Source organism: Leptinotarsa decemlineata, unplaced genomic scaffold (genome assembly GCF_025532065.1).
Source record: "Leptinotarsa decemlineata unplaced genomic scaffold, Ldec_3_MD MMD2_P_RNA_scaffold_2, whole genome shotgun sequence".
Taxonomy (NCBI): domain Eukaryota; kingdom Metazoa; phylum Arthropoda; class Insecta; order Coleoptera; family Chrysomelidae; genus Leptinotarsa; species Leptinotarsa decemlineata.
The window spans coordinates 26,050,388-26,077,250 of record NW_027412529.1 but is presented as its reverse complement, the minus strand read 5'-3'; the positions used below and the strand labels follow the sequence as shown (position 1 = coordinate 26,077,250).

Sequence of the window (26,863 nt, the reverse complement as noted above, 5' to 3'; positions counted from 1 at the left end):
AAAACAAAAAACCAATTGAACCCCTACCTCAGAGGCCTCTTACTGATCTTGATCTCGGTTATTATGCACAAAAAATGAAAATTCCACATTTTCGTGGTGTTTTTATGCGTGATAGTTTACCATCATCAGGTCCAAAACGAAACGAGACAGGTATTGTTAATTTAGATGGAATAAGTGGACCAGGAACACATTGGGTGGCATATAAAAAATGTGGGAAAGAAGTCGCATATTTCGATAGTTTTGGAGATCTACCCCCACCATTGGAATTGACTCGATTCTTTCGAAAATGTTCGAATGTAAAAATCAAATATAACTATGATCGACAACAGAAATTTAATACAGTTCTCTGTGGTCACTTGTGCTTGCAGTTTCTCTCTAAATAATTTTCCAAATAAAAATGGATTCAACACCAAAACTGGATCGGGAGGCTATCAAGGGAATGGGGTTTTCACTTAGAATGTTTTCAAAATATGGTACCTTGAAAAAAATGGATAGAGTGATGCTTGCAAATATGCCTAAGGAAGTGATACTTGCATGTGTTGCACATGAGATTGCATATGTTTGGGAAAAGTTGCCTAAGCATCTGCGAGATGACATCGATATAATGAAACATATATATTGTTATGAGCACCACCACGATCAAAATTCAGATTCGGATGTTAATGATGATCCTATACCTCGAAAATCTATGTGTTGTATTTGTAATATGGAGGATGTGAATATTGGCATCAATAAAAATGATACTTATTACAATACAACACATTCCAAAAAGTGTAAATTGTCTCAAATGTGCTGTTGCTGTGTACAGTAATAAATTGAAATGTATTTCAAAATATTTATCAGTCATGTCACGAAAGTTCGAGCTACAAGCTGTCGGGACAAGTGTCTTGAGTGCGGATTTTTTTCCACCAATTGAATTGGATAGGAACAGTCGTTATGGATTAGGACTTTTGGGATTCTATGGATGCAATACAATCAATAATATAACTGAAGCTAATAACTTAGTTAGTTTTAGAATCAGTAATGACAACTCATCGATACCCCAAAAGTTGACAATTGAAATTCCATGTGGTGCTTACGAAATAGAAGAGATCAATGCCGTCATACAGAAACATATCATGTTCAGATTGTTTCATGATAAAAAACCAAATGATGTCGTTGCAGATGATATTTTCTATCTACACGCCAATAATAATACATTCAAATGTGAAATGCGATCCAAATATGAAATTGATCTGACACATCCAAATTCTATAGCAGAAATGATGGGGTTCGCTCATGGAATATTTCCACCAAATCAGATACATGAATCATCATTACCAATAAACATTACAACTGTGAGACTTATCCGCTTAGATTGCAATATAATATCTGGTTCATATATGAATGGTGAAGAATCCCACATTCTTTTCTCATTCGATATTGATGTTGAACCTGGCTACAATCTTACTAAAGAACCACACAGTATTATATATATACCTGTCAGTCCAGAAGGTCGTCAATTGATTCACAACATTACAGTGCGTGTTTTGGATGAAAAAATAACCTTATCGATTTTGGAAGTGAAGAAGAGATTTTTATTATTTTGGAATTGAAGAAAATCGAATAACTGTTGTTATGGGTTTCATTTATAATAGACAAAATCGCATTGAACAATCCCAAACGAGTTGCACTATCAAAAAGAAAGGTGTGCATAAAAAGAAGCTCATTCCACAAGTGTATGCTAAACAGTTAGCACATAACGCTCTGTCTGTGAGTGATCTTAAATTTTTGAAATCGATTGGATTGAAAGTGAGAAAATAACAATGGTGCTCGAAACAAACAATGAAAAGTTAAATATATTCAATGAACCAGTGCTCGATCATTCTCACATAAGTTTACATGAGCACACATATAAGCCCTATGGATCACCGCTATTCAGGAATTCGGATGAAATCAGAATTGCAATCAATAATCAAGATGTTATACTAGATATTGCCGAGAGCTTCATTTACATAGAAGGTAGCGAAAACATGCTATCTCTCGAATAATGCAATTGCATTTCTCTTTGACGAAATTCGTTATGAAATGGGTGGTAAACAAGTGGCTGTTGTTAGAAAACCTGGGATAACATCTACAATGGAAACCATGATATCATTTGGACAATCTCATGCTAACACATTATTGACATCTGGTTGGGGACTTTCACAATTGAAGCAAGATATCTTGGATACAAACAGTCATGTTTTCAGTGGAAAACTACCACTGAAATATTTGATGGGTTTCGCTGAAGATTACAACAAAAGTATCTTGAATGCCAAACAGGAATTGATTTTGATTATAATCAAAATATATATATCGCTGGATCATTCAAAAACTCATATATAGGTGAGGTTGATGATGATTTGGAAATAAATAAAATCGAATGGAAAATAAAACTTATTGTACCAGATGATAAACACAAGCTCAAACTGTTGAGTAGAATAAACAAAAGCGGTCTGAATGCCAAAATCAAGTTGGCGTATCGTATGTGGGACCTCTATGAACTACCATCATAACGTGGGACTTCTTCAGACATATGGGCCATCAAAACAACTAATGCATTGGAAACTCCTCGTTTTGTCATCATCGCATTCCAAAGTACTACCACATCTGAAGATAGAACACAAGATATTATAAAATTCACAACTGCTGATATCAATAGTATTCGAGTATACTTGAATTCTGAAGTTTATCCATATGAGCGTTGGAATTTGAATTTCGATAAAAAACTTGATGCTCCTGCTTATTATGCTTTTGAGAGTTTCCAGCGAAGTTATTATGATGAAGATATGAGTGAACCTCTGATGGACATTGGACAATTTAGAGAGAATCCACTATTCGTCATCGATTGTTCTCATCAACCGAATGCAACAAAATCATCAACTATTGATATAAAGATTGAGTTTGAGACGAGGAAGACCAAGTTTCCAGACAACACTAAAGTATATGCATTAATTTTGCATGATACAGTTTTAACATACAATGCATTGGATGGTTCAGTTCATAGCAGATATTGACACTTTTTTTTCACTCTATCATGTACTGTTTAATGATCTTTTTTTTTATTTGTAACTGACTTATATCATGTATTGTATTTTATATCATATTTATTGTTTTGTAATCATTTTCTATTGCATTTCAAGAGATTTAAATGAATAAAACATGAAAATAATACAAAGTTTTTTATTTGACATTATTTATGATTCACAAGAACATACAGACTATCTAAAATAACTTCTTCCTCATAATCATCATTTTCGCGACCATCTTCAATTTCCTCTCGATTTTCATCATTCAATTCAAAGTGATGAATAATCCATTCTGGCAAGTATGGTTGGAGGCTATACAGGAATCTTCTTAGGTTCAGTTCAATCATAACCTCACAAAGTTGTCACAATTCCAATTCATTATCCAAAAATTTGTTACAAACTTCTGCACCACTCCAATAGTTCTCAGCATCACGAAGGCATAATTCGATTTGTTTTTCATCATAGCATACACTCATATCATAATTGCTTGCATGTTCGGCTCCATCACCCAACACCTTCAATTTAGACGACAAATGTTGAACCGATGATTTGAGATCTACAACATCGACCCAATCTTGACTTGCGTACTGCATCCACATCTTTAAATGGTGGAACTGAAATCGAATAAAAAAAAACAATAAGCAACCTCCAATTTTTCAGTGATATAATACTCACATTCCCATTTTACTTGTAGTTACAAAGTGAGTGTATTCAACTAAGTTAGTAATGTTTATATTTCCATATAATTATTATCATCTAATATATGAATATTATAAAACAATAAGAAATTCATTATAATAATTATTATTATTCAATCATATTGAATTTGACTAGAGTTAGCGTTTTCACACCAAAAAACTTTGTAAGCTCTGACCTAAAGAAATTCACTATGAATTATTACTATTATTATTCAATCATATTGAATTTGACTAGAGATCGCGTTTTCATGCCAGCAAAACATTGTTGGCTCTGTCCTAAATACATCATCGTATATTTACCACCTGATGAGTTGATACAAGATATATCGTCAACACTGAATTGCAACGAAATACGTTTTGGTAGCCATGTTTTAAATAATTTATCATTGCTCACATCTTGCAAAGTTAATAAAATTGATTTACCAAATCGTGTAGAATAAGTTGACATATTTTTAATTATGTACACTTCATCAATTGGCAATGATGATAAGGCCTTTTGCTCTAGTATTTCAACCTCCTGTACAATCAAATTATTGATTTTATTTAAGTCTACTTTTGAAACGGACATGATGAAAATATATATGAAAATATAAACAATTTCCAACAGACAAATACACTCACCGTCTTCCTTCTATTACGAACTGAATAACACTCTACCAATTGCTAACTGCTGCAGATATATTCGTCTACTGATTTCATAGTGTGTCAGGCATTTCTTTTATATTAAACAGTGCGAGTCACCCCCACCATGAAACCGTGAAAGGTTCACATAGCTAGTTGCTATCCTCTAGAGATGCCTGACGTCACAGCCAAGCCCATCTCCCAACTTGATGCGATATCAGTTGCCGGTACGAGCAAGCAATGGTCGTTGCGGTCTCGGAGAGGGTAGACGTTAGGCAGACGGTCCTCGGCTGCCGTGATGTCACCATCGATAGCGGGGTTAGAGCGATGCGTTACGTCACAACCTTCATCGCTTCGGGAGAGGTGAGGGCAGACCGATGAATACGCATTACTCTGCCACACGTCGTGGAGTGAACATGTCGCTCTCTAGCCGTTGAACGGTTATTGCTGTGACGTCACTCCACTACTAACTTGGTGCCCTCACACCGATGGAGCATTTATTAGTTGGAGGATCTTCGAAGTATGCAGACGTATGTTTGTACATAGACAAACAAGCACATGATGAAACCCTGTACCGTGCATTCTCTTACACACACACACACTCACATACACACACAAAATCTCATATGAAAAAAAAATCTGAACGATCCATGCACCAGACACTTCAAGGTCACAACGCCTTGACTTCACTGCATAACAAAAAAAGCAAATAACACGTCATATTGGTGGGGGGAGGATTAGAACCGGAAAAAAAATTCTGAACGATCCATACACCACACCCTTCAAGGTCACATCACCTTGACTTCACCAAACAACAACCAATAAAAAAGCAATTAATACGTCATAGTGGTGGGAGGAGGCCGAGAATCAGCTGTAAACATCTACTGATGAGTTTTTTTCAAATTCAAGGCTGAACTCAACCTATTATCATTGTGTATTTCGCATGTATCAATTAGTTCGTTTTGATAGTCCCTCACAAATTGGTTCATTATCTGCGTTAACAAAAATAAGACAATAATTTCTATCTACAAAATAAGATCGTGTTGGCCACAGAAATAAAGAAAATTATATATTTCCAATAATAATATTATAATTTTGTATACTAGATTTTTGTTATTAGTTCTTTTTATTTAATTAAGGTTATTGCGTCTACGGCTATTTTGCTTCTGTAGTTGATTAGTCACTTTCTTCTTCTTTTCTTCCTCGGGGACAGGCTGGTTTGGATTGATGGTTTCAATTCGTGTGGAATCAAAATTTTCGCCTTCACACAGTTGTTCGTAAGAGTAGACTTCGTTCCCGATTACAATTTTATTTCTATGTATTTTGGCTGAGGGGTTAAGAGACTTAGCTTTCTTCAACTGTTGATTCAGAAACTTCCTTCTTCGATAGTCTCCCGGCGTGTAGTCTTGGGTAATAACTATTTGGCTAGCTTTCAGATCTTGATATTTTTTTTTCACCTTGGTGAGAATGTTTTGTTTCAGTTTATAGCTTATTAGTTCAATTACAGTAGGTCTGACTCTTTCCTGGTTATGTTGGCCTATTCTATAGATGTCTCTGAAATCCTTAACTTCACAATTCACTTCTAAGATCTCGTTCAGTACCTTCAAAGTTCCGTATGTTGATTCTTGTTCATCTCCTGGTATCCCATAAATTATCAAATTGTATTTCTTTGCTTTGTTTTCAAGGGTTATTATTTTTGCCCTCAGCTGAGTATTTTCCTTCTCTAGCTTTTTATTCTGTTCTTTCAGTTCTTGTATTTCTTCTGTTATGTCCTGTTTAGTTTGCTTTATTTCATTCATTAGGACATTTCTGCAGTCTTGGATGGCTTCTAATAAACTTTGTAACGAGATATTTTCACTGTGGTTGGGCATGTCTCTCATTTACAGGTTGTGTATATGTTGTTCTCCACGCTGCTTTGAAAGTGACTAGTCGTACCGGCGATGGGTTTGACCGATAGCAGTTAGCTGTGTTTATTGCTCCCCACTTTGGCCACACTGATAAGATCTATTCGAATTTGTTGCTAAGCGATTTTGAACCTTACTCACTTGTTTTATGAATATTTATTGCTGTATTTTTCCCCTGCGTATTGTAATCACTACTTCTGCCTTTATAACATATGCACTATCACTTTATTATTGGTTTTTTCCGTAGTTTATCATATTTTAGTGAAATTTACTGGGTCAAATCGATATTTACCAAGGCGCCAACACTTCACTACATAAACTAATAAATTAACGTCAATTTTGGTAAAATTATTGTGAATCTAATGAATAAATTCCTTTTTTTTAATTCTAAAATTCTGATTTTGTACCAGGCCGGTACATCTGATCACAAAATAGGTTATAATACTAATTTTGAATGAAAATGGAGAAGAAGAAATAAATGACATGACAGTTCAGAAAACAATTACATTGTTGGATTCAGTATTGCCAAAATTCCATCCTATACAGGTATGCTAATTTAATTATGATTATTTTATGTACTATATTCAAATGAAAAAAAAATATTCATAATTTCAAAAATTCACCCCAGTTGACACCCCAGTCAACTTGGCAAGTTGACTTGCGTGTCAAAAAGTACTTATATATTTATTTTTTGATTTTCATGGAATTATTTTCCAGCAGCTTGACATATATATATATATATCTATATATATATATATATATATATATATATATATATATATATATATATATATACATATATATATATGTCAAGCTGCTGAAAAATAATTATATATATATATATATATATATATATATATATATATATATATATATATATATATACATATATATATATATACATATATATATATATATATATATATATATATATATATATATAGATAGAGATTTTATCGAGTGTGCATGATATAAATCAAAAATTAAACAATTTGTGGACACAACACTCTTTTTTTGAGTGTTGTGTCCACAAATTGTTTAATTATATATATATATATATATATATATATGTCAAGCTGCTGAAAAATAATTATATATATATATATATATATATATATATACATAAGTGAAGGTAGAAATTTAATAATATTGAATCGTCGTTTTTCGCGTCGGCAGACAACACAACCTCGAGCTGAAATCAAATACTTTTTTCCTTGTATAATAAATAACTATTGTTAATATCCTCGTCTCAATTTTATCATTATTTTCACTAATGAGCCATAAAAACAAACACAATTTCAGCTTCCAGAATAGTTATGGAAAGTTACTGAATGGAAATGAAAATAACCATTGAAATTTGAGTGATCGAATATGACCTGTTTCAACAAGCTATGAAAAACAAACACAATTTCATCTTTCAAAAAATTTACGAAATTCAATGAATTGAAATAAAAAAACCTTTTACAATTCGTGGAAATGAAGGTAACAGGGAAAAAAAGTTTCATTGTATTCGACAAATACTATAATCTTTGATTCAAAACGTTTCGTATCGACACCATTAACTTTACTTTTGAAATACTGGCCTGCCTCTTCTTTTATTACAAAAATTAAAGAAGCGATAAAATAACAATTCAATGGTGTATCACAGTTGCTATTTTCAAAATATCAATTATGATAATATCAATTCATTCAAAATAACTAGATCATCAGTGACAACCATTTTTATTTATGATCTTGTCGTTAGATTTTTTGTGAATTGTTTCGAATTTTTCAGAAAGTTTTCAACTATTGGTATGCCACAACGTTACTCAATGATTTAGATAAGAAGATAACACAACGAACATTCGTATTTTTCATTCTTGGAAATTTCTGTATCGCAGTAATCCCTGTTTCAGTGCTGATTTCTCCGGTATCTACTTTTAGACGGATTATTTTCATATTTCTTAATCCTGGAAGTAACAAAAATGTTAGTTTTTTGTCAAAACACAATTTTTGTGTTTTCTGGTACATTGAAATAGCATCTCAGTTCATTTACCATTTTTCAACGCTTTGGTTGGTTTCTATGGCGGGGTGGGGTATCTGTATTCAAATGATGAAAAGACTGATATGATATTACTCGGGAGACTGTAGTGTATTTGACAAATGTAAAACTAGAAAATATGTTGTTGCTTGAAGTGTGAGGAACCAAATAAATGTTTTATGAAAGCAAATATCACCTCATAAAGATTGACAAAGTGTGTGTGTGTGTGATGAGTTCAAATGGCGTTGGTATAACCAATTTGCCAGTTTTTTTAACATGTAAAATTCCTACAATATTTTGATATTTTATAGATTTATAATACATTCTTATTTATTTCTGAAGGTTAGTATTTAGTTAGTACTAATGAGTTGTATTTCTTTTTCTTTTCTATTTTTTATTTTTCTCTTACTATTTCATTCATTTTTCAATATTTGTTTTCATTTTCGTTTTTTTTAACTTGTATTTTTTTTATTTTTTTATTAATTTTTTGTTTTATGTGAGTTATCTAAGAATTTCAATATGTACACATTTTTCTCTTCTCTGTTTAATTTTCCTTTTTTTTAACTCTTTTTAATTTTTTCCCTTCTTTTTTTATCCTTCTTTCAGTTTTTCTTATTCTCATCTTACACGCGACTTATAAGCTAGTTGGTAGTCCTGTTAGTTTCATTCTACAATATACAGAGAATACATACTCACTGAAAAGTAAAATTATAATTCTAAATTAACTTTTTTGATATATTCGAATAGAATTTTAAAAAGATTTGTATTTTTTCTAATGATTAGAAATTCTTCCAATCTTATTGGGAATATCATATTTTCATTTTTCAGTATTTCGTATAGGTTATCAATATGTTCTTTATTTTCAATACATTCTAGAATTAGATGATCTAACGTACCATTTTTTGCACATGAGCAATTTGGATTTTCGGCTAATCCTATTGTGAATTTATATTCTTGGTACATTGCGTGTCTAGTTCGCATTCTGCAGATTGATCTGATGAAGTTTCTGTTAATTTCATATCTGTACCACGGAGACTTTTGCGGATTCTCTTGAATTATCCTATATCTCTGACCAGAAGTTGATCCAGAGTATAATTCCTGCCAGTGATATAACATTTCTTTCCTGAACACTTTCGTTAGATCCGTGTATGGTATTTTGATATTAGAAATATTGTTACCACCTGCTTTCTTCGCCATTTTATCCACAATTTCATTTCCCTCAATTCCTGCATGGCCCTTAATCCATAAAATTTCTAGAATTTTGTTACTTTCTAGAATTTCTTCATTCAAACCAATTATATTCAAGAGAATGTGAAAAAGATTGCTGTCTATTTGTAAATTTCTGAATTTATCTACAGCACTTTTGCTATCTGTAAATATCATGAAATTCGTTTTATCATTTCCTCTAATATATTCAAGGGCTTTTTGAATAGCTACGATTTCCAAAGTATATATCGATGCCTTATCAGATAGTCTAAAAGTTTCTGAATATTTATTATTGGAATGGTAAAATGCACAAGTACATTTATCATCTATTATTGAGCCATCTGTCTAGATATATTCTCTATTAGCCCATTCTTTGGACATTCGTTCTTTGAAGATATTTTGGATTATTGAGTGAGGAAGTTCCCTTGAAGTGAGGTAATTTGTACGTATGGAATAATTGTAATCTTGTGGTTTGCCCTGGAATAAGGAAAGTATTTCATTGGAATATATTATATCTGCAAAACTAGAAGCCTTGGTATAACTATTGCATATAAGTGGCAAAACTTTCTTACGTCAATATTTATTGGTCAGTCCCAAAACGCTCAAGTCATGTAATTTGAGTAATAAATCACTTTTCTTGGCGTATAATTTAGTGATGAATTTGTGGCTGAGTAGTTGTCTACGCAGATGTAGTGGTGGTTCTACTGCTTCCGATTCAAGGGCTGAGATGGGTGTGCTGTTGAGTAATCCTAAGCATAATCTCAGGCTTCTATTTTTTATGTTCTCAACTTTTTTCAAATGAGTTTTTGATGCATTACCGTAAAAAATACTTCCGTAATCCAAAATGGATCTTATCAGGGTTTTATAAAATGTTAAAGCAGTATTCGGCACAGCGCCCCATTTATTTTTACAAAATGCTTTTATGATGTTCAAACTTTTTTCAGCTCTTACTGTAATTGTTTGCATATGTTCTTTCCAACTCAATTTCTTATCTATTACAATTCCTAAATATCTTACTGAGCTTTTGTATGGTAAAATGTATGGTCCTATTGATACTGTTGGATCTTGTTGAAAACGGCTTCGGGAAAAGGAGCACGCTGCTGATTTTTCATGTGAAACTTGCATTCCAAAATCTTTAATGTATTCTCCAACTATATTCATGTTTGAGTCGTGTTCCTGTAAAGATTGCTCTATATTTTTTTCTTCGCTGTAGAAACAGAAGTCGTCCGCAAATTGAATGAGTTTGGTTGACATAGAGAATGGTTTATATCTGCAGTGTAGATGATGAATAGTAAAGGGCTCAAAATACTGCCTTGTGGTAATCCTACTTGAGTATAGTGAGTATAGCGAGGTCCTAATATGTTTTCATTAATTTTAATATATATTTTTCTGTCTAGATAGAGGTTTAATATATTTTTTGTAATAATGTGGGGAAAATCCATTTGTTCCATCTTGCCTTTTAAAATATCCATATTCACATTATCGTATGCCCCTTGTATATCTAAAAATAATGCTGATATGGAATTTCCTTTGGTAAATGGTAAGTTTGCGTCTATTATCAGATTGGCAACAGCTTCCTGAGCACATCTTTTTTTCCTGAAGCCATATTGATTATGCGGAATGAGTTTGTTCGATTCTAACCACCTTTCAATTCTGTTTTTTATAAGTCTTTCATATGTTTTCATGACGCATGAAGCAAGAGCGATTGGTCTATAAGAGTCAACTTGATTCTCGGGTTTTTTTGGTTTGAGTATAGGTACCATTATATACTCGTGCCATTCCTGAGGGATTTCTATTTGCCCACTCCATATTCTATTAAAAATAGATAGTAATTTTTGTTTCATTTTAATTGGCAGTTCCGCAATCATGGAGTAATGAATGTTATCCTTTCCTGGAGCTGTATTGTTATGTTGACGAAGAGCTATATTGAGTACCATGAGAGTGAATGGTTTCTGTATTTCGTTGTTTATATAGCTTTCATCAAATTCTATCAAGGGATTCACCAAGGCTGGTGCAATTTTGTTATGGAAGTCTTCTATCCACCCTTCTTCGACTATTGGATTTCTATTACTTTGTTTCCGGTTTTTGAACCTATTAACTTTATTCCATATTTCTTTCATATTATTATTTCTATTTAGCGATGAACAAAAATGTTTCCAGCTGTCTCGTTTCGCTTTATTTGTTATTTTTTTCACCATCGCATCTTGTTTTTTGTAGTTACTGAGATTTTCAATACACGGTTCATCTCTGTATTTGATATACAGTTCTTTCCTTTTCTTACATGCCCTATCACATTCATCATTCCACCAGACTTTACCAGTTTTCTTCTTTGATTTATCTTTGTGTGTTCTTTTCCAAAATTTTGGTGTCGCCTCCTCCATTGAGCATTTGATGAAGATTGGTAGGTGATTCAATCCGTGGGGGTCTGTACTTGTAGTCCAGGTAAAATATTGAGATATTTCCGGTGAACATAATGTGATATCTATTGTACTTCTTCTCTGGTTCAGATATGATCCTAAGGTTGGTTCTCCATTGTTCAGGTATATTAGGTTGGTTTCCTCTAGGGATTCCAAAAGATTTTGGCCATATGAGTCGTTAACTTCACTACCAAATGCTGTATGGTGTGAATTAAAATCCCCTCCTTTCAGACATGGTTTCGGTACGTTATTGAAAAACTGAATCCATTCTTGTTTTGGAATCATAGTTTTAGGTTTAACATATAGTGACACTATAGTTATGTTACCGATATTGCCCAATTGAACTCTCACACACACGGCAAGAAATGGAGTAATATTGGCTGGTATTTGTTCATAATGAATATTTTCTTCAACCAAAATAGCTACTCCTGCTTTTCCATCATCTCGGTCCAATCGAACTACATTATAACCAGAAAAATTATAATATGTATTTGGTTTGAACCATGTTTCCGAAAGTAGTGCAAAAGAAATATCATTTTGATCAAGCAGATGTTCTAAATTGTTTTTATTTGCTACTGCTGAACGACAATTCCATTGACAAAAATTTAATTCTTTCTTTAATTTATCGAATGTTGAATATTTGTATTATTTATTCCGATTTTTATCATTCTTAGAGCATCTGCTTCATCAACCTCGAAAGAGTTTTTTTCTTTCATTGTTCTTATTATTGAACTAACCAATTCTAACACACATTTCACTGAATCCTTTTCTGTAATATTTCCTATACTACTTATATCATGTAAATTATTTTTATACTGCGGTTTTTCTAAAATTCCTCCAACTGTTCTTGGTGTTTCAGTTGGTGAAATAATTTCTCTATGAGCCATTTGAGTATTGATTTCTGTTAATGAATACCTAGGTCGTTTTGCCCTATTCTGAAAAAGTGACCTTGATGGTCCCGCATTGGCTTCCGTCTCTATTTTTTTAAATTTACCGCTGACGGCATTTGCATAACTCTGTTTAGGATTTTTTTTGCCGCATCGTTATAGTTTATATTTGGTTCCATCATTGTAGCTTTTATGGATTTTTGTCTTTCGAACTCTGGACAAATTTTCATTTCATAAGGCAAATGTTCCCCATTACAATGCAAACAATTGATTTTTGTTAAACTTTGACATTCTGTACTCAAATGATTATTACCACATCTGCAGCATTTTGGCTTGCTTTCACACTGTTTGCCAATATGTCCGTAACGATAACAAAGTAAAACTTTTTGGACGTACTGGTAGACGGTTGTCACTACTTTATTGATATGAATTTCTTTAGGGAGCTTCTGTGTTTTGAATGTTACCAAAAGGGTAACATTCATTATTTTTTGGTTACCTATCGGGGTGTCCAATAACATGGCATCGTCGTCTAATGTTATATCTCTGGATGTTGGGGTCCAATTTACATCAGGGGGTTTCCCCCCGCTATTGACACTCATAACTTTCGTAAAATTCAATTTAATTAGCGAAGTTTCACTAAAAAACCACTATTAATGCACAACTCACTATCGAACGTTAAGAACGTTAGCTTCGGAGCAGGGCCGTACTGATTGACAAAGTGAGAAAAACTTTTTTTCCAATTGAGGATTGGTCAGTTGAAAAGTTTATGTAAGCAAGATTCTTCTTTACGAAAAATAGATAACGAACTGGGGATTTCGGTGAAATCCCAGAAATATTCAGAAAACAAAAAACAAATACCAATGCTACAGGATACGCAAGGTTCATCACCTTAATGGAAGAGATTACGGAAGGAGAATACGATTTGCAAAGTGGTTAAGACGGGAAGTCTCAACCACTTCGGTTAGGGGAAGTTGGAAATATTTGTAAAAAAATAATATGCACTGACGAATCTAAATTCACCAACAACGGTTGGTAGAACAGACACATCCAGTATAGATGGAATGATACAAATAAGCATTCACATAGTGAAACCAATTTCCAAGAGAGATTCGGAATAAAGGTTTGGTTGAAGATTTTGGGAACAAATATACTAAGTCCTTTCGTTCACGATGAGCATTTGAATGGTGAAATGTATCGTAATTTTTCTTTGAGTTAGATGACTACTTAAATGAATTGCCACCGAATATCTGCCATAAAATACAATATTTTCAACAGAATACTGCCTCTCTCTATAATATAGCAATAGTGAGGAAACATTCAGATGCAATATTCCCAAAAATAAGAGATGCATATAATAGCATTACACCTATCATGCTAGAAAATTTCCACAGAAAGTGTGTGGACAGAAAACTTATGTGCATTCAACAAATCGGTCATCAATTCGAGATTCACATCCAGTTTGTCATGTAGAATTCTTTTTTGTTGTTGATTTTTATTTTTTTTGAAATTAATTCGAAAATAAATTGTTTTTCTGTTTGATTGTTTTCACTAATGATACTAGTTATTTTAAATGAAACGCTTAGAAATGTCAAGTGTGTCTAACCAATGAATTGCGTTTCATCAATGTCTGTAATAAAAGAGACAGGTCCGTATTTGATGGTGTCTGTGTTGACACGAAACCTTTGATCGAAGATTCATTGTTACGTCGTAACAGTATATATCTCGAATACAATACAACTTTCCCCTATAGTTACTTTTTTCCATTTGATCTTCTTCATATATGTTATCATTTGGTCCGTGTGAAGTTTTGAGTTTAACACCAGGGTTTTTTTTTATATCAAAATATTTTATGTGTTTCGCGGACACAAGGTATTTGAGAAATACTACTAGATATCTAGCTATGTTTAAGAAATTGTGCCCTGAGGTGGCGTCAGCCAACCAGTAGATAATTTCAACGCATTGAGAAAAATTTACGGAAACATGGTTCACTATAAAAAATCCTTGAATGAGGATTGTTTACTTACTGAAAGAGACTGCTATGTTGAAAAGTGCATTTCAGGAAAGATCGAGAGGAAATTTAATAATGGTACAGTAATATTTATCCTATTCAGTATTCGTATCAAAAAAAGAAGAACCACTGTGAGAGTTCGCATATCGACTACCTCAATCAGAAAACTAACTGTGCTAGCAATAAAACATTTGAACTCTTTTTGAAAGAAATGTTAATTACATGTGTATTGATATCTAACCCAATTCATGATGATAATTGGTTTTCAAACAACACTTGTATATTTTCATAAAAAATTCATGAATATATCTTCGAGTTCTTCATGAAAAAAATGAGATTGATACGGAATTGAAAAAATGGATGATGGATTCCAGTGATCAAAATCGCATTGAAAATTGTATCAATGGAGCAGGATAGTTAAAAAACGAAATTCGGCAGTTTTTTGTGATCGCCTTAAAGCAACCATAGATAATCAGATCGAAAAAAATATTTGTTTTCCCAAATATTCAATATAAGTTAACTAGTTTGGTGATCCAATAATTTTTCTGAAAAAAGGTTGGTTGGGTAACAGGAACAATTTTTTCTTAAAAAAAAACAAAAATTGTTTCCTTGCCGACGTTTCGAATTTAATTAAATTCTTCTTGAGGGCTCTGTAACAATGAATTTTCATAAACATACCTTCCACAAAACTTATACGATTATCATCGTTTCAATTTCACAAGAAATAATGAGTTTTTATTCAATGTACTCACCGAAAAGTAGTTTTTTCGTGTTGATAATACTACTATTTTAAAAACCATCAGACATATCAGATACATAATTGAAAAAAAAATCATTGCAGATAACCAATATTTCCGAGACAACACCATCATAAAAGGACATTAAACAAATGAATGGCTTTATCTGTGATTCTGATGAGGAAGTGACTGTTTTTTAATCAATGGCAGAAGGAAAAACAATGAAAGAAGGGTTATTTATTCCGGTATTTTACTTATCAAATTGAAATATGCAGTATTATGTACATCGACATCTCTTCTAGTGTTAACACTATTGCATTTGAGGATATGTACCATTTCGCTCAAAAGTCCTTTGGATAAATATGATTGAACATCAAGAATAGTTGGATGATCAAAATCAAAAATGTGTCCAACTTCTTTCTTCAATTACTTTTCTGATAAGGGCTCAAGGAAAATTATTTTGTATTAGGTAATTCTCAATTAATTGGAGATTTTTGTTATGGAGTTCAGAATTGCAGATGGCAATTGCTCATGATTCATGATGTTGATTTTTACTCTGAAAATTATGTTTCTGAAATAATTCAAAAATCTTTCAGAAAAAGTTTGTTCATGATACCAGTCTACCTTTAAAATTCGCCTTGATTCTTTGATTTATTCAGTATCTAAAAATGCTAACGAATTGTTTTCTTCCATTCTAGAGTAAATTTCAGTTTTGGATGAAAACTATGAAAAGTGTCCAATATTTCAGTTTGTTTATTTTTTGGAATAGAAGTAACAATATCGTCAACATATTTTTTGAAAAAAGGCAATGCAAATGACAAACTTATTTATGCATATATTTTGTAGTTCTGCCATGACAAAGCCTGCACAAAGGGATGACATACAATTACCCATTCCCAACCCAAAAATGTGTTTGTAAAAAGATCCATTCTAACAAAAATAATAATTGGAATCAACACAGAATTCAAAAACTTCCATGAAAAGATCAATTGGTAAAGTTGTGAAGTTTGAAATGAATTCCCATTTTCTTCTTATTCTACTAACCAATAGATCTATAGAAATGTTATAGAAATACCACGTCAAGAGAAATTAAAATATAATTCTCCGGTATAATTTTATTTCTGATAAAATTAGAAAATCTGAAAGAATCTTTCACATGAAATACATCTTTTTCAAAACCGTGTGTCAATATTTCGCTAATCCATTTCGAAAGCCTACAGACGGAAGACGGAAGAACCAACAAAACTAACGATAGGCCTCAAAGGTATTCATTCCAACCTTATGTATTTTTGGTAAAAAATACATTTTAGGAAAAATTCCGTTGTTACATGTGAGGTATTCGGTAAATTCTGTAAAGTGGTAGTTATTGTAAATAAAGTGCGAGCTTCAATTTGGTGAAGTAAGAAAATAGTTAAGTATGGTAATTACACGAGAAATCGCCGATGAAATCAAAAACACGATGAATTCAGCACTGAATAAATGTTTATCAGACCAAACATTCATAAAAACCCTGGCAGATACCGTATCCAAGGCTGTTACCGAAACTGTTAATGAAAACCTCCAACAGTTGTAACAAAAAGTGACTGAATTCAAGAAAGAAATGAATCGAACAAAACAAGATAATGACACACAATTGAAAATACTAGAAGGTTCGCTGAAGAATATTACTGGTGAAAATGAAATACTTCGGAATAAATATAGAACAGGAAATGAAAAAAAATAATTTACGAATTTTCAACTTACAAGAAAACACTCAAGAAAATACTCGTCAACACATTATTACTTTCTTCTGTTCCAAGCTGACCATCAGTCTAGAAGAAAAGGATATAGACCTCTGCTACCGGATTGGAAAGGATGATAATACAAGAAAACCGAGAGGAATATTCATGAAGCTCAAGAATTTCGACAAGAGACAGTAAATATACCATGAAAAGAAATTATTGAAACGTACAGGAGTCATCATAAGAGAAGGTCTCACACAACTTCGTGTCGAGATGTTGGCAAAAGCCATCGAGAAAACATCTTCGAAAAATGTATGGATTGAAGGTGGAGAAATATTCGTTAACATTGACAATAAGGTTATTATCACTAGACATAACGATGGCTTTCGTAGAGTATTTCCACAGTAGCGTATATTCAAACAGTATGTTATTTGCTAGGGTCCCAAAAAACGGGATTTCGTTTCGAAATCTAAACTAGAATTTCCTTTTCTTATTATATAGATTTTTTAGATCTTCATTTTTGTAAAAAAATTATTTTCTTATTTTCTCTTATGACTAATTCCATGCTGGAACTCTTAGACATCCTTGATAACCAAGAAGAAATAAAAACAAAAGTTTTCTCTATCTCAAACGAATGTATCTCAGAATATAGAAATATGATAGAATCGAACTATATCAGTATCTTCTATCTCAATATAAAAAGTATTAATAAACATTTGGATGAGTTACTTGTTCACATCGAAGAAATATCGGATAATATAGATGTTATTATATTTTTTGGTAAAGAAAGTTTTTGGCTTTCTACTAATCCATCTGATACAAAAAAAAGGGGATGAGAGAATCTTCCAAAGAAAGGAAGGAAGTAATCAATTTGAAACTCTATACATGAATGTGTAGATCATGCAAAAAAGTAACTTTCAGATACAAACTGAAAGAAAGTCCTCCTGAAACAGCTACTTTCATATAAACATTGAATTACACGAAAGAAAATAATTCTTTCGAAACAAATACTTCTATATGAACACTGAATTATACAGAAGATACTTTTTTCTACTCAGTTTGTATTTCAAACATTTGTTGTGGAATAAGAATCAGATATCATTCACATGAGTTCTACTTTGAATGAATGGTAATAAATTGTACTCACATAGAACACTGTTACCCTCACTAGTATACACCGATGTTTCGCCTTAAGACACTTGCTCTAAAGCTCTTCAGTACCAAATTGGATAACATTATAGAAAATACACACACTTCATTCATGAATTACGATTTTGAATGTCACGGAATAAGCTTGATCTGCTTATGTCATCGATGACATCGTAATGACATTCATTCACCTATTTGATTTAATCCCAGCCAAGAGGAATCTTATTTGAATTGAAGGGGTTATATTTTTAGGAGTGATTAATTTTTTGGGAAAGGAAGTTTTTGGCTTTCTACTACTCCATCTGATACAAAAAAAAGGGATGAGAGAATCTTCCAAAGAAAGAAAGGAAGTAATCATTTTGAAACTGTATACATGAATGTGTAGATCATGCAAAAAAGTAACTTTCAGATACAAACTGAAAGAAAGTCCTCCTGAATGATCTACACATTCATGTATAGAGTTTCAAATTGATTACTTCCTTCCTTTCTTTGGAAGATTCTCTCATCCCCTTTTTTTCGTATCAGATGGAGTAGTAGAAAGCCAAAAACTTTCTTTCACAAAAAATTAATCACTCCTAAAAATATAACCCCTTCAATTCAAATGTTATTAAACTTTCTGAATATTGATGTGGTAAGTGACTTTTTCATTCCTAATTTCACAATTTACTACTATATAGCTTCACGAACCAAACGTGAAAATATCACTATTAAAAAAAATTGACTATGAAAAATTAAAGGGCATCCCAACCAATGAAACATGGGCCGATTTTTTACAATGCGAAGATTCCCAAAGTTCATATGATAATTTTATCAACTAATTGAAGCAATATGTGAACCGAGCAACTAAACAAGTCATATCAAAAAATAGAAATTACAAACTCAAACCGTGGATAACTCGTGGTTTCATGAAATCGATAAAAAAGACAATATGGAAAAAAGGTTGAAGAATAACTATTTAGATGAGTTCAAAAATGAATTTACTCAATATAGAAATAAATTAATTGATTTAATCAAAACAACGGAAAATCAATATTACAAACAGAGATTACATGAAAACTCAAGTAGGTTATTATAAAAAGACGTGGGAAATATTAAATGAAATTACGAATAAAACGGTAAAAAAAGAAACAATCAGCTCAATCAGGTTCAAACGGTGAGGTTTTATCTAACAACAAGACGAAAGCCAACACATTTAATGATTATTTTGTAAACGTCGGAAAAGAGATGACCAAAACTATTAATAAGCCTGGTAACCTTCCGAAAGACTTTTTGAATGACAAATCTATAGGGTCCACCATACTCTTAGATCCAGTAACGGAAATCAAAATATTCAATCTTGTCTCCAACATGAAAAGTAATTGTGAGGGCTTGATGAGATACCAGCGAAGCTAATAAAAGTCATTTATCCGTACATTGTAAATACTTTAGTGAATATTATGAACAAAATATTCAAAACGGGTAATATTCCAGTGCAATGGAAGGAATCAGTAGTAACTCCAGTTCATAAAGCTGGGAGTAAAAACGAATTTCAGAATTACCGACCCATCTCTGTAATGAGTAACTATGCAAAAATTTTGGAACATACCTTAAAAAATCGATTGGTTGAGTTTTTCGAATTCCATCATGTGATAACAAAAAAACAATTTGGTTTCATCAGTAACTCGAACACTGAAAAAGCTGTCCGTAACCGACTCTTTGGAAAATTCCGATAAGTGACTTGCAGTTTTTCTATACTTGGCTGAAGCTTTCGACACGGTAGCACATAGCGAACTACTGAACAAACTATACAGGTACGGCATTCGTGCCCAGCGTTTAAAATTTTGCAAAATTATTTATTAAACAGAAAACAAACCGTTGAAACTGACAGTAACTTAGTTCTTCAAATGATATCACAATTGTTGTTCCACAAGGCACAGTATTGGGGCCGATTTCATTTTTGGTTTACATAAATAGTATTGGCTGTATAAAATCGATTGATAATCTTATTTCATATGCAGACGACACGGCGATCATTTTTTCTGGCAAAACATGGCAACAAGTATATCAAACAGCAGCAAATGTTTTGAAGGATATCCAGATATGTCTGAACTACAATCTTCTCAGTTTGAATCTGAATAAAACCAAATTCGTATGTTTCACGCTTCTCAAAAACGACCAACCAATTGACACTGCCCTAAAAATACATACCTCTGAATGTGCACAAAGAAAGCAATGTGATTGCCCTTCGATAAAAAAAGAATCAAAGTTAAAATATCTTGATGTAGTATTGGATAAGCATATGAGATGGGACGAACATACCTTATATGTTACAAAGCGACTCCGCCAGCTCACTCACAAAATGTATAATTTGAGAGAAATCTTAAACATTAAAAATCCAATGACGGTATATAGATCTTTAGCAGAATCAGTTATAAGGTATTGTATCTTCGGGTGGGGTGGCACATTTGACTGCAAACTGTACAGTCTCCAAGCTATGCAAAATACCATAATTAAAATAATTTTTAGGAAAGAAAACTCTACTCAACAGAACAGCTCTATAAAGAAACCAAGTTGTATAACATGAGATGTATTTATATTTATCACTGTCCTATATGGATGTATAATAATAAACATCTTAACTAGAGCGAAAAGATAAAAAATACTAGATCTATCGAAAATTTGAATGTAGTAATTCCTATTTTTAAAAAAACTCATACACAACGAACAACTGTCTATTTCGGTCCTAAATTTTACAGTATACTAGATCACAGTTTGAAAGAAAACCTTTCTTTCTGGTATAAAACAATTCATCAACCTTAAATATCTAACACTAGTGAAGTAACTATGAAAAATATATATGGTTGATCAAAAGTCAGTTGTGTATCTAGATGAAGATTGACATATATGTTTGTACGTGTGTATCTTGTATATGTATATACGTTTATATGAACGAACCCCATCGTTGTAATATAAATATAAATAAAGAAATGGAGCCTTGCCACATCAACCGCTCCATAGACTGAAATGTAAGATTAGAGAAAAAAAAGTAAAACAAATAATAAATCATAAATTAGAGAAGGCGAAACAAGGAAGAGAAAATAAGTTAGAATGAAAAAAACAATCCCAAAGGAAAAAGAATTATTCATTGATTGAATTTTATCATTTCCTACAAGAATTCAACTAGATAGAATGTATACTATCTTTGATATCACTATATCAATATATATAATATAATTACCATTCATTTTATTTACCTAATGAAAATCCTAAATTATCCCAAGGGGATGCACAAAACAAGCGCCTCGAGTGCTTATGAGAACCCTTGGGATAATAAAGGATAACTGTTATAATAATGTATGTTTATCTATGTCATATCGAATTGAAAATAAAATTGAATTGAAAAATTGAAATTGGTAATTATAGTAGTATATTTCGATTTGCCATTTTTTCGTTCATTATTGTAACATGGAACCTTACGTTTTTTGAGTAATTGAAGTGTGAATTTTAATAAATAGCTTGATTGATCGATTGAGCTTTATTTCCTGTCTATATATTTATTTTCAAGCAGTTTTTTAATCATTTTGTTGAGTTTGCTTTGAATTTTTTTTGTTGGATCTTGTGGTAAAATCTTATAAGTGTCGTTATCATTCAAAATTTGTGTGCTTTTTCAAGAAATTTATTTTTATTCAGCATAACCGTCGAGTTACCTTTGTTAGCTTTGGTTACAATTATGTCAGGGTTATTTTTCAGAAACACATGAGTGGCTCTTATATCATCAAAAAGTTTTTTATTAGTTTTTTATTTTCTATGAATCTGTTAGATCTTGTGGAGTTGATCATAATGTTCACAGCCTTGTTTCTTTTTTCTATCTTTTCATCCTCGATCATTTGTGATATACCAATTATATGTTCTCTCTCCCTCTAAATTGATGGGCGTTGCTTTCCACTCGGGCGCATTTGTCCAAGCTCCTTCTATCAAATTGACATCATTTTGACAGAAGCTTCGTCGGGGGGCGCAGCGGTCTTGTTCGAAGCAATGCTGCCACCTCTTTTTTGTAACACTTTTTTATAATAAAAAACACAGTACTTTTTCATTGTCGCCTCCTGCTCAGGAGACCTTTTGATTTTTTAGCATATATTTATTGGGTCCCCTCCTCTTCGAGAGACCTTCAGATTTTTAAATACATGGCCCCTTTACGTGGTTATTTGAACCACCCTGGCCTGAATACTGGCGTGAATAAAGGGGTCCTTTAACTTCACTATTTTAAAAACTCTCACACTTTTCATTATTTATTACGATGGACTAGCACAACACAAAACGGAGCCACACGATAGCACATGGCATCCGCGTACCTTCTTTGTGGACGGACGTTATCAGCACGTTCGTCCACTACCACGGCCACCACGAGACTCAATTATATATGTTCAACATCAATGATAATATCTTCCAAAGGTAAATTCTTGTTGTCATAGGGTAAATTGAATTCATTACCCATACTCAATAAATATTAAACATTATTTGGTATTTCACAATTCGAGCAATTGATTAGCCATGTTTTAATAACTTGAAAAGGAATGGTGTTGTTTTTCAAGTAAATTTAAAATTTAATTTTTTTGAAAGTATTTAATTCTGTTATATAATTTGTTATAAAGTTGATTTTGGTTGGTATCATATGCCTGAAAAGTTGAGGATGATACAATTTTTGAAACTGAATCTTTCGTTTTAATCAGATCAAATTCAAGTCTTTTCACTTCCCAATGGGAACAACTCCTTTCTATATTCAAAATTTTTTTCTGAACATTCAGTAAAGCCTTGTGGTAGATATTTACAAAAGGATAGTTCTCTAGTAACAAAGATTGTATATATTCAAAAATAGTAGAAATAAGCGTTGGTAAAATATTTTTGCATCTTTGATTATTTTAGTATTTGAAAATGCTAACGAATTGTTTTCTTTCATTTCTAAAGTAAATGTTAGTTCTGGATGAAAACTATGAGAAAAAAAGTCCTAATATTTCAGTTTCTAAATTTTTGCCAGTCAATAATATTCCAAAATGGTCTACTTTGCTACAATTTTGTCGACTCTTATCTGTTACCGTTCACGTAATCCCCATGCATAGATTCTAATGTGAACAGTTCTCAATATTAAATATCTGCAAACCACCAATGAACTTTTCCAGTTCATCAGTAGAAAATTGGCGACTATATTCATTCAGGTATTGATCTACTACCTTGGAAAAAATCACAAAAATGAAAATTGTATTTCCTCACCTTGTGCCTTCTTTTCTTTCTCATGAGTTGTGATAATAGCATTCAACCTTTCGATTTCCGCTGATTTTTCTGATATTTCTGAAATTGAATATATCCAAATTACAATACGGTATATACCTATTAACATTGAATTTCCATACCTTTTCGGTTTTTTTCCTCTAATGCTTTTATAGTGGCGTTCAATTTTCCGATTGTCTTCTTTTCAGCAGATGCATCTGAAATAAATATTGAATTGAATATACATTTGTCGAAATTGCAATCGTCCTTCTTGAGTTGAATGAGTTTCTCAGACATAAGAAAGTTTCATCTTTGTATTCCTGAAGGTGTCCTCCAAAAACAAGCGATATCAATCACCAGATTTGCAATACTCTTCTAGATGCGCGTTTCACATACTGAATTAGCATCTTCAGGAGATAAAGAAAGCTCTGAAGACGCCAAACTGGTTAGCTAAACCTGTGTCGAGAAAAGTATTGCATTTTTGGTGATTAGTAAAACTGCTCGTTTTTGGATTTATTCTATGCCAGAGGTTCAACTTTTATCTTTCTTTCAAAATTTGTCATAGACAGCGAATGTCAACAATTCCTTAAAAAGACAAATTAAAATCATTTTATGTTCATAAATAGAGTTGAATTCAACAAATCATTTGTCATATATATAAAAACAAAAACTGTGACAGATTTTTTATGGATATAAAACTGCATTATTTTCATAAAAAAAACATTCTAAAAAAATATATCACCTTTACGATCGAAAACTCTCCAGAAAAGTTGACATAATTTCCAGTTCCAATACAAAATCATCTAGATTTTTCAAGCCAATTATCGCTTTTTAGTGGTCATTCGAGTATTATTTCATGAATTTTTAAAAACAATTGAAGTAATCTTTTGAAAAGATGTTCTGAGTGGCATAATAACGGCAATATGAAATGAATTCCATTTTGCCATTTCTTAACAATACTCTAAATTCTCCAAAAGATATCCTATTCGTAAAATTGCCGACGTAACAAGTTAGTGCAAAATAAAAGGCTTCACTTTGGAAAAAAACGCTCAATAGACTCGATCCATTCCTAGACACTGTTTGTTATTATTTTATTCCCTTAAACACAATAATATCGAGTTCTTTCACGGATTTTACTTGTATCTTTTTTTGAAATCATCGAATAGTTTTTAACATAAAACTTAAGTTTGCCTATATCAGACGACATTTTAAACAATTCCAAAAGTGGTTAGTAACAATGATACTGATTTGCTATTGTTAACTATATGACACACAACAAATTGAAACAAGTAAAAAATGCACGGAGTGATTCCCCTACATCAATTTTCTCTAACTCAACTATAAAAATGCATGCTAGCGAATAAGCAATATCAATCATTATGGGAAATACGTGAATAGGCTTTTCGGTGTCGAGCGAAGGCAATTAGGAATGCTTTATTTGTTCGAATTGTAACTTACTAAAATTTTCAAAAGAAAACTCAGGAATGATAAATATTTGTTTGCAGGTTTCATTAGTTCGGACTTCCATTGTCTAATATTATATAAAATGATTTGAAATCCCTGAAAGAACTAATAAAGAAGAATTAAAAAGAATAACTTCTTTTCTAATTCTTCTCTTTTATTAGTTATTTCAGGGAGTTCAGATCATTTTATATAATATTAGTCAATGGAAGTCCAAACTAATGGAATTCAATGATAAATATTGCTGATATAACACCAACCTAACTTCTCTGACCACATGCCAACAAAAATTAACGAAGCAAAACAACATTCACCCCTTTTGGTACGCACGATCAATATAGGAAAATTTGTTCAACTGTAGCAACGGAGCAGAAAAACAGTATAGCAAAATATTCAGCCCCATTAATTGATATCAAATATTTACTGAAATATCAATTAAATTTTTGGTTGATGCATTATCTGTTTATTCTGTTTAAAATCTGTTTTTCCGTTAATCAGCTATCGCCCTCATACGAACGACAACTCTCAGGAGTTGAGAAACTTGTGCGAGCTAAGGACTAACGAGGTCTTACCTTTTAACGTGTAATTCCTAACACGGTTGCAGAATCATCCCCGCTTCAACCAGATAAATTCTTTCGAGAAAAATATCTGGTCGAGGCGGGAATCGAACCCACGATCTTCCGATCGTGAGTCGGGCGCACTACCACCGCGGCCACTTCCACAACTGATTATGCACTATATTTTATTTTTTTCACAACTAACCTGAGATATTGCTATTATTTACTACATTCCCCTAACGAGAATTGATATTTTTCACCCTTGGTAAATAATAATAATAAAAAAACACCTAGGTAAATAATGAGGATAATTCTATAATTTTGAAGATATTCACAGAAACTTTTGTTAACTTAATTATCAACTAGAAGTAGGAAATTGAACATTGGAAATACGCTTGAAAACTAGTTGAAATTATAATCAATTGTACAATTGTAACAGCTACAGCAACAATCGCGTTGATAGAAAAGATACTAGAAAAGAATTATCTACTCCACAGGCTACAACATCAAAAAAGCCAACCCAGTTGATCCGAGTACAAAAGTCACTACAGGATAAACCAAGAACGCGCCACGGCTCGGGTCACAAAAATAATTCAATGATACCCATTAAACTTTTTTATTGTTTCAACCGATTTTATTCAGTTTTACGAAAGTTACGTCTAAAGTAATCATGGATCCATTTATAAGAGAGTATCAAAATGAACCCGTTCAAACACATCATATAAAAGAGGTCACAGACTTCAATGATGAAAGGACTCAGCGACTTTTAAATTTTCCACACCAATATAAGAAGTATTGCCAAAAACGTAGATGAACTTTTTATTTGTTTAAATCAACTGGAAAGAAATTTTGAAATAATCGTATTGACGGTAACTTTCAAAGTCACTGATGCTAATATATATGGATTGAAAGGATTTGCCACACTCAATAATGAATCTTCATTTAATAAAAATGATGGAGTGATAATATTCATGAAAAATGAACTCGATTATGATCAAACAAATATTAGTTTAGGTGACATGAAAATTCTGGAGCTCAAGATAAAATTCAATAACAAAAAAATGATATTAACCTCGATATATCGATCTCCGAGTTCATGTCCATATGATTTCAATGAATACTTTTTCAACTTTACAAACTGCTGATCCGAATGATATACATGATCCGGCGATATAAACATAGA

General features: G+C 32.2%; 1 protein-coding gene across 4 annotated transcripts in view; it reads right to left on the bottom strand.

Annotated features, from left to right (window-relative positions):
- Positions 1-26,863, bottom strand: part of LOC111507188 (uncharacterized) — a 211,557-nt gene that overhangs the window by 25,058 nt on the left and 159,636 nt on the right. For all 4 annotated transcript variants that reach the window (XM_074186442.1, XM_074186437.1, XM_074186429.1 and 1 more), the window contains 2 exons: positions 23,806-23,880; positions 23,666-23,743 (listed from right to left, as the gene is read on the bottom strand). In XM_074186442.1, coding sequence (XP_074042543.1) covers positions 23,666-23,743; positions 23,806-23,880 — 153 coding nt within the window. The remainder of the gene's footprint in view (positions 1-23,665; positions 23,744-23,805; positions 23,881-26,863) is intronic.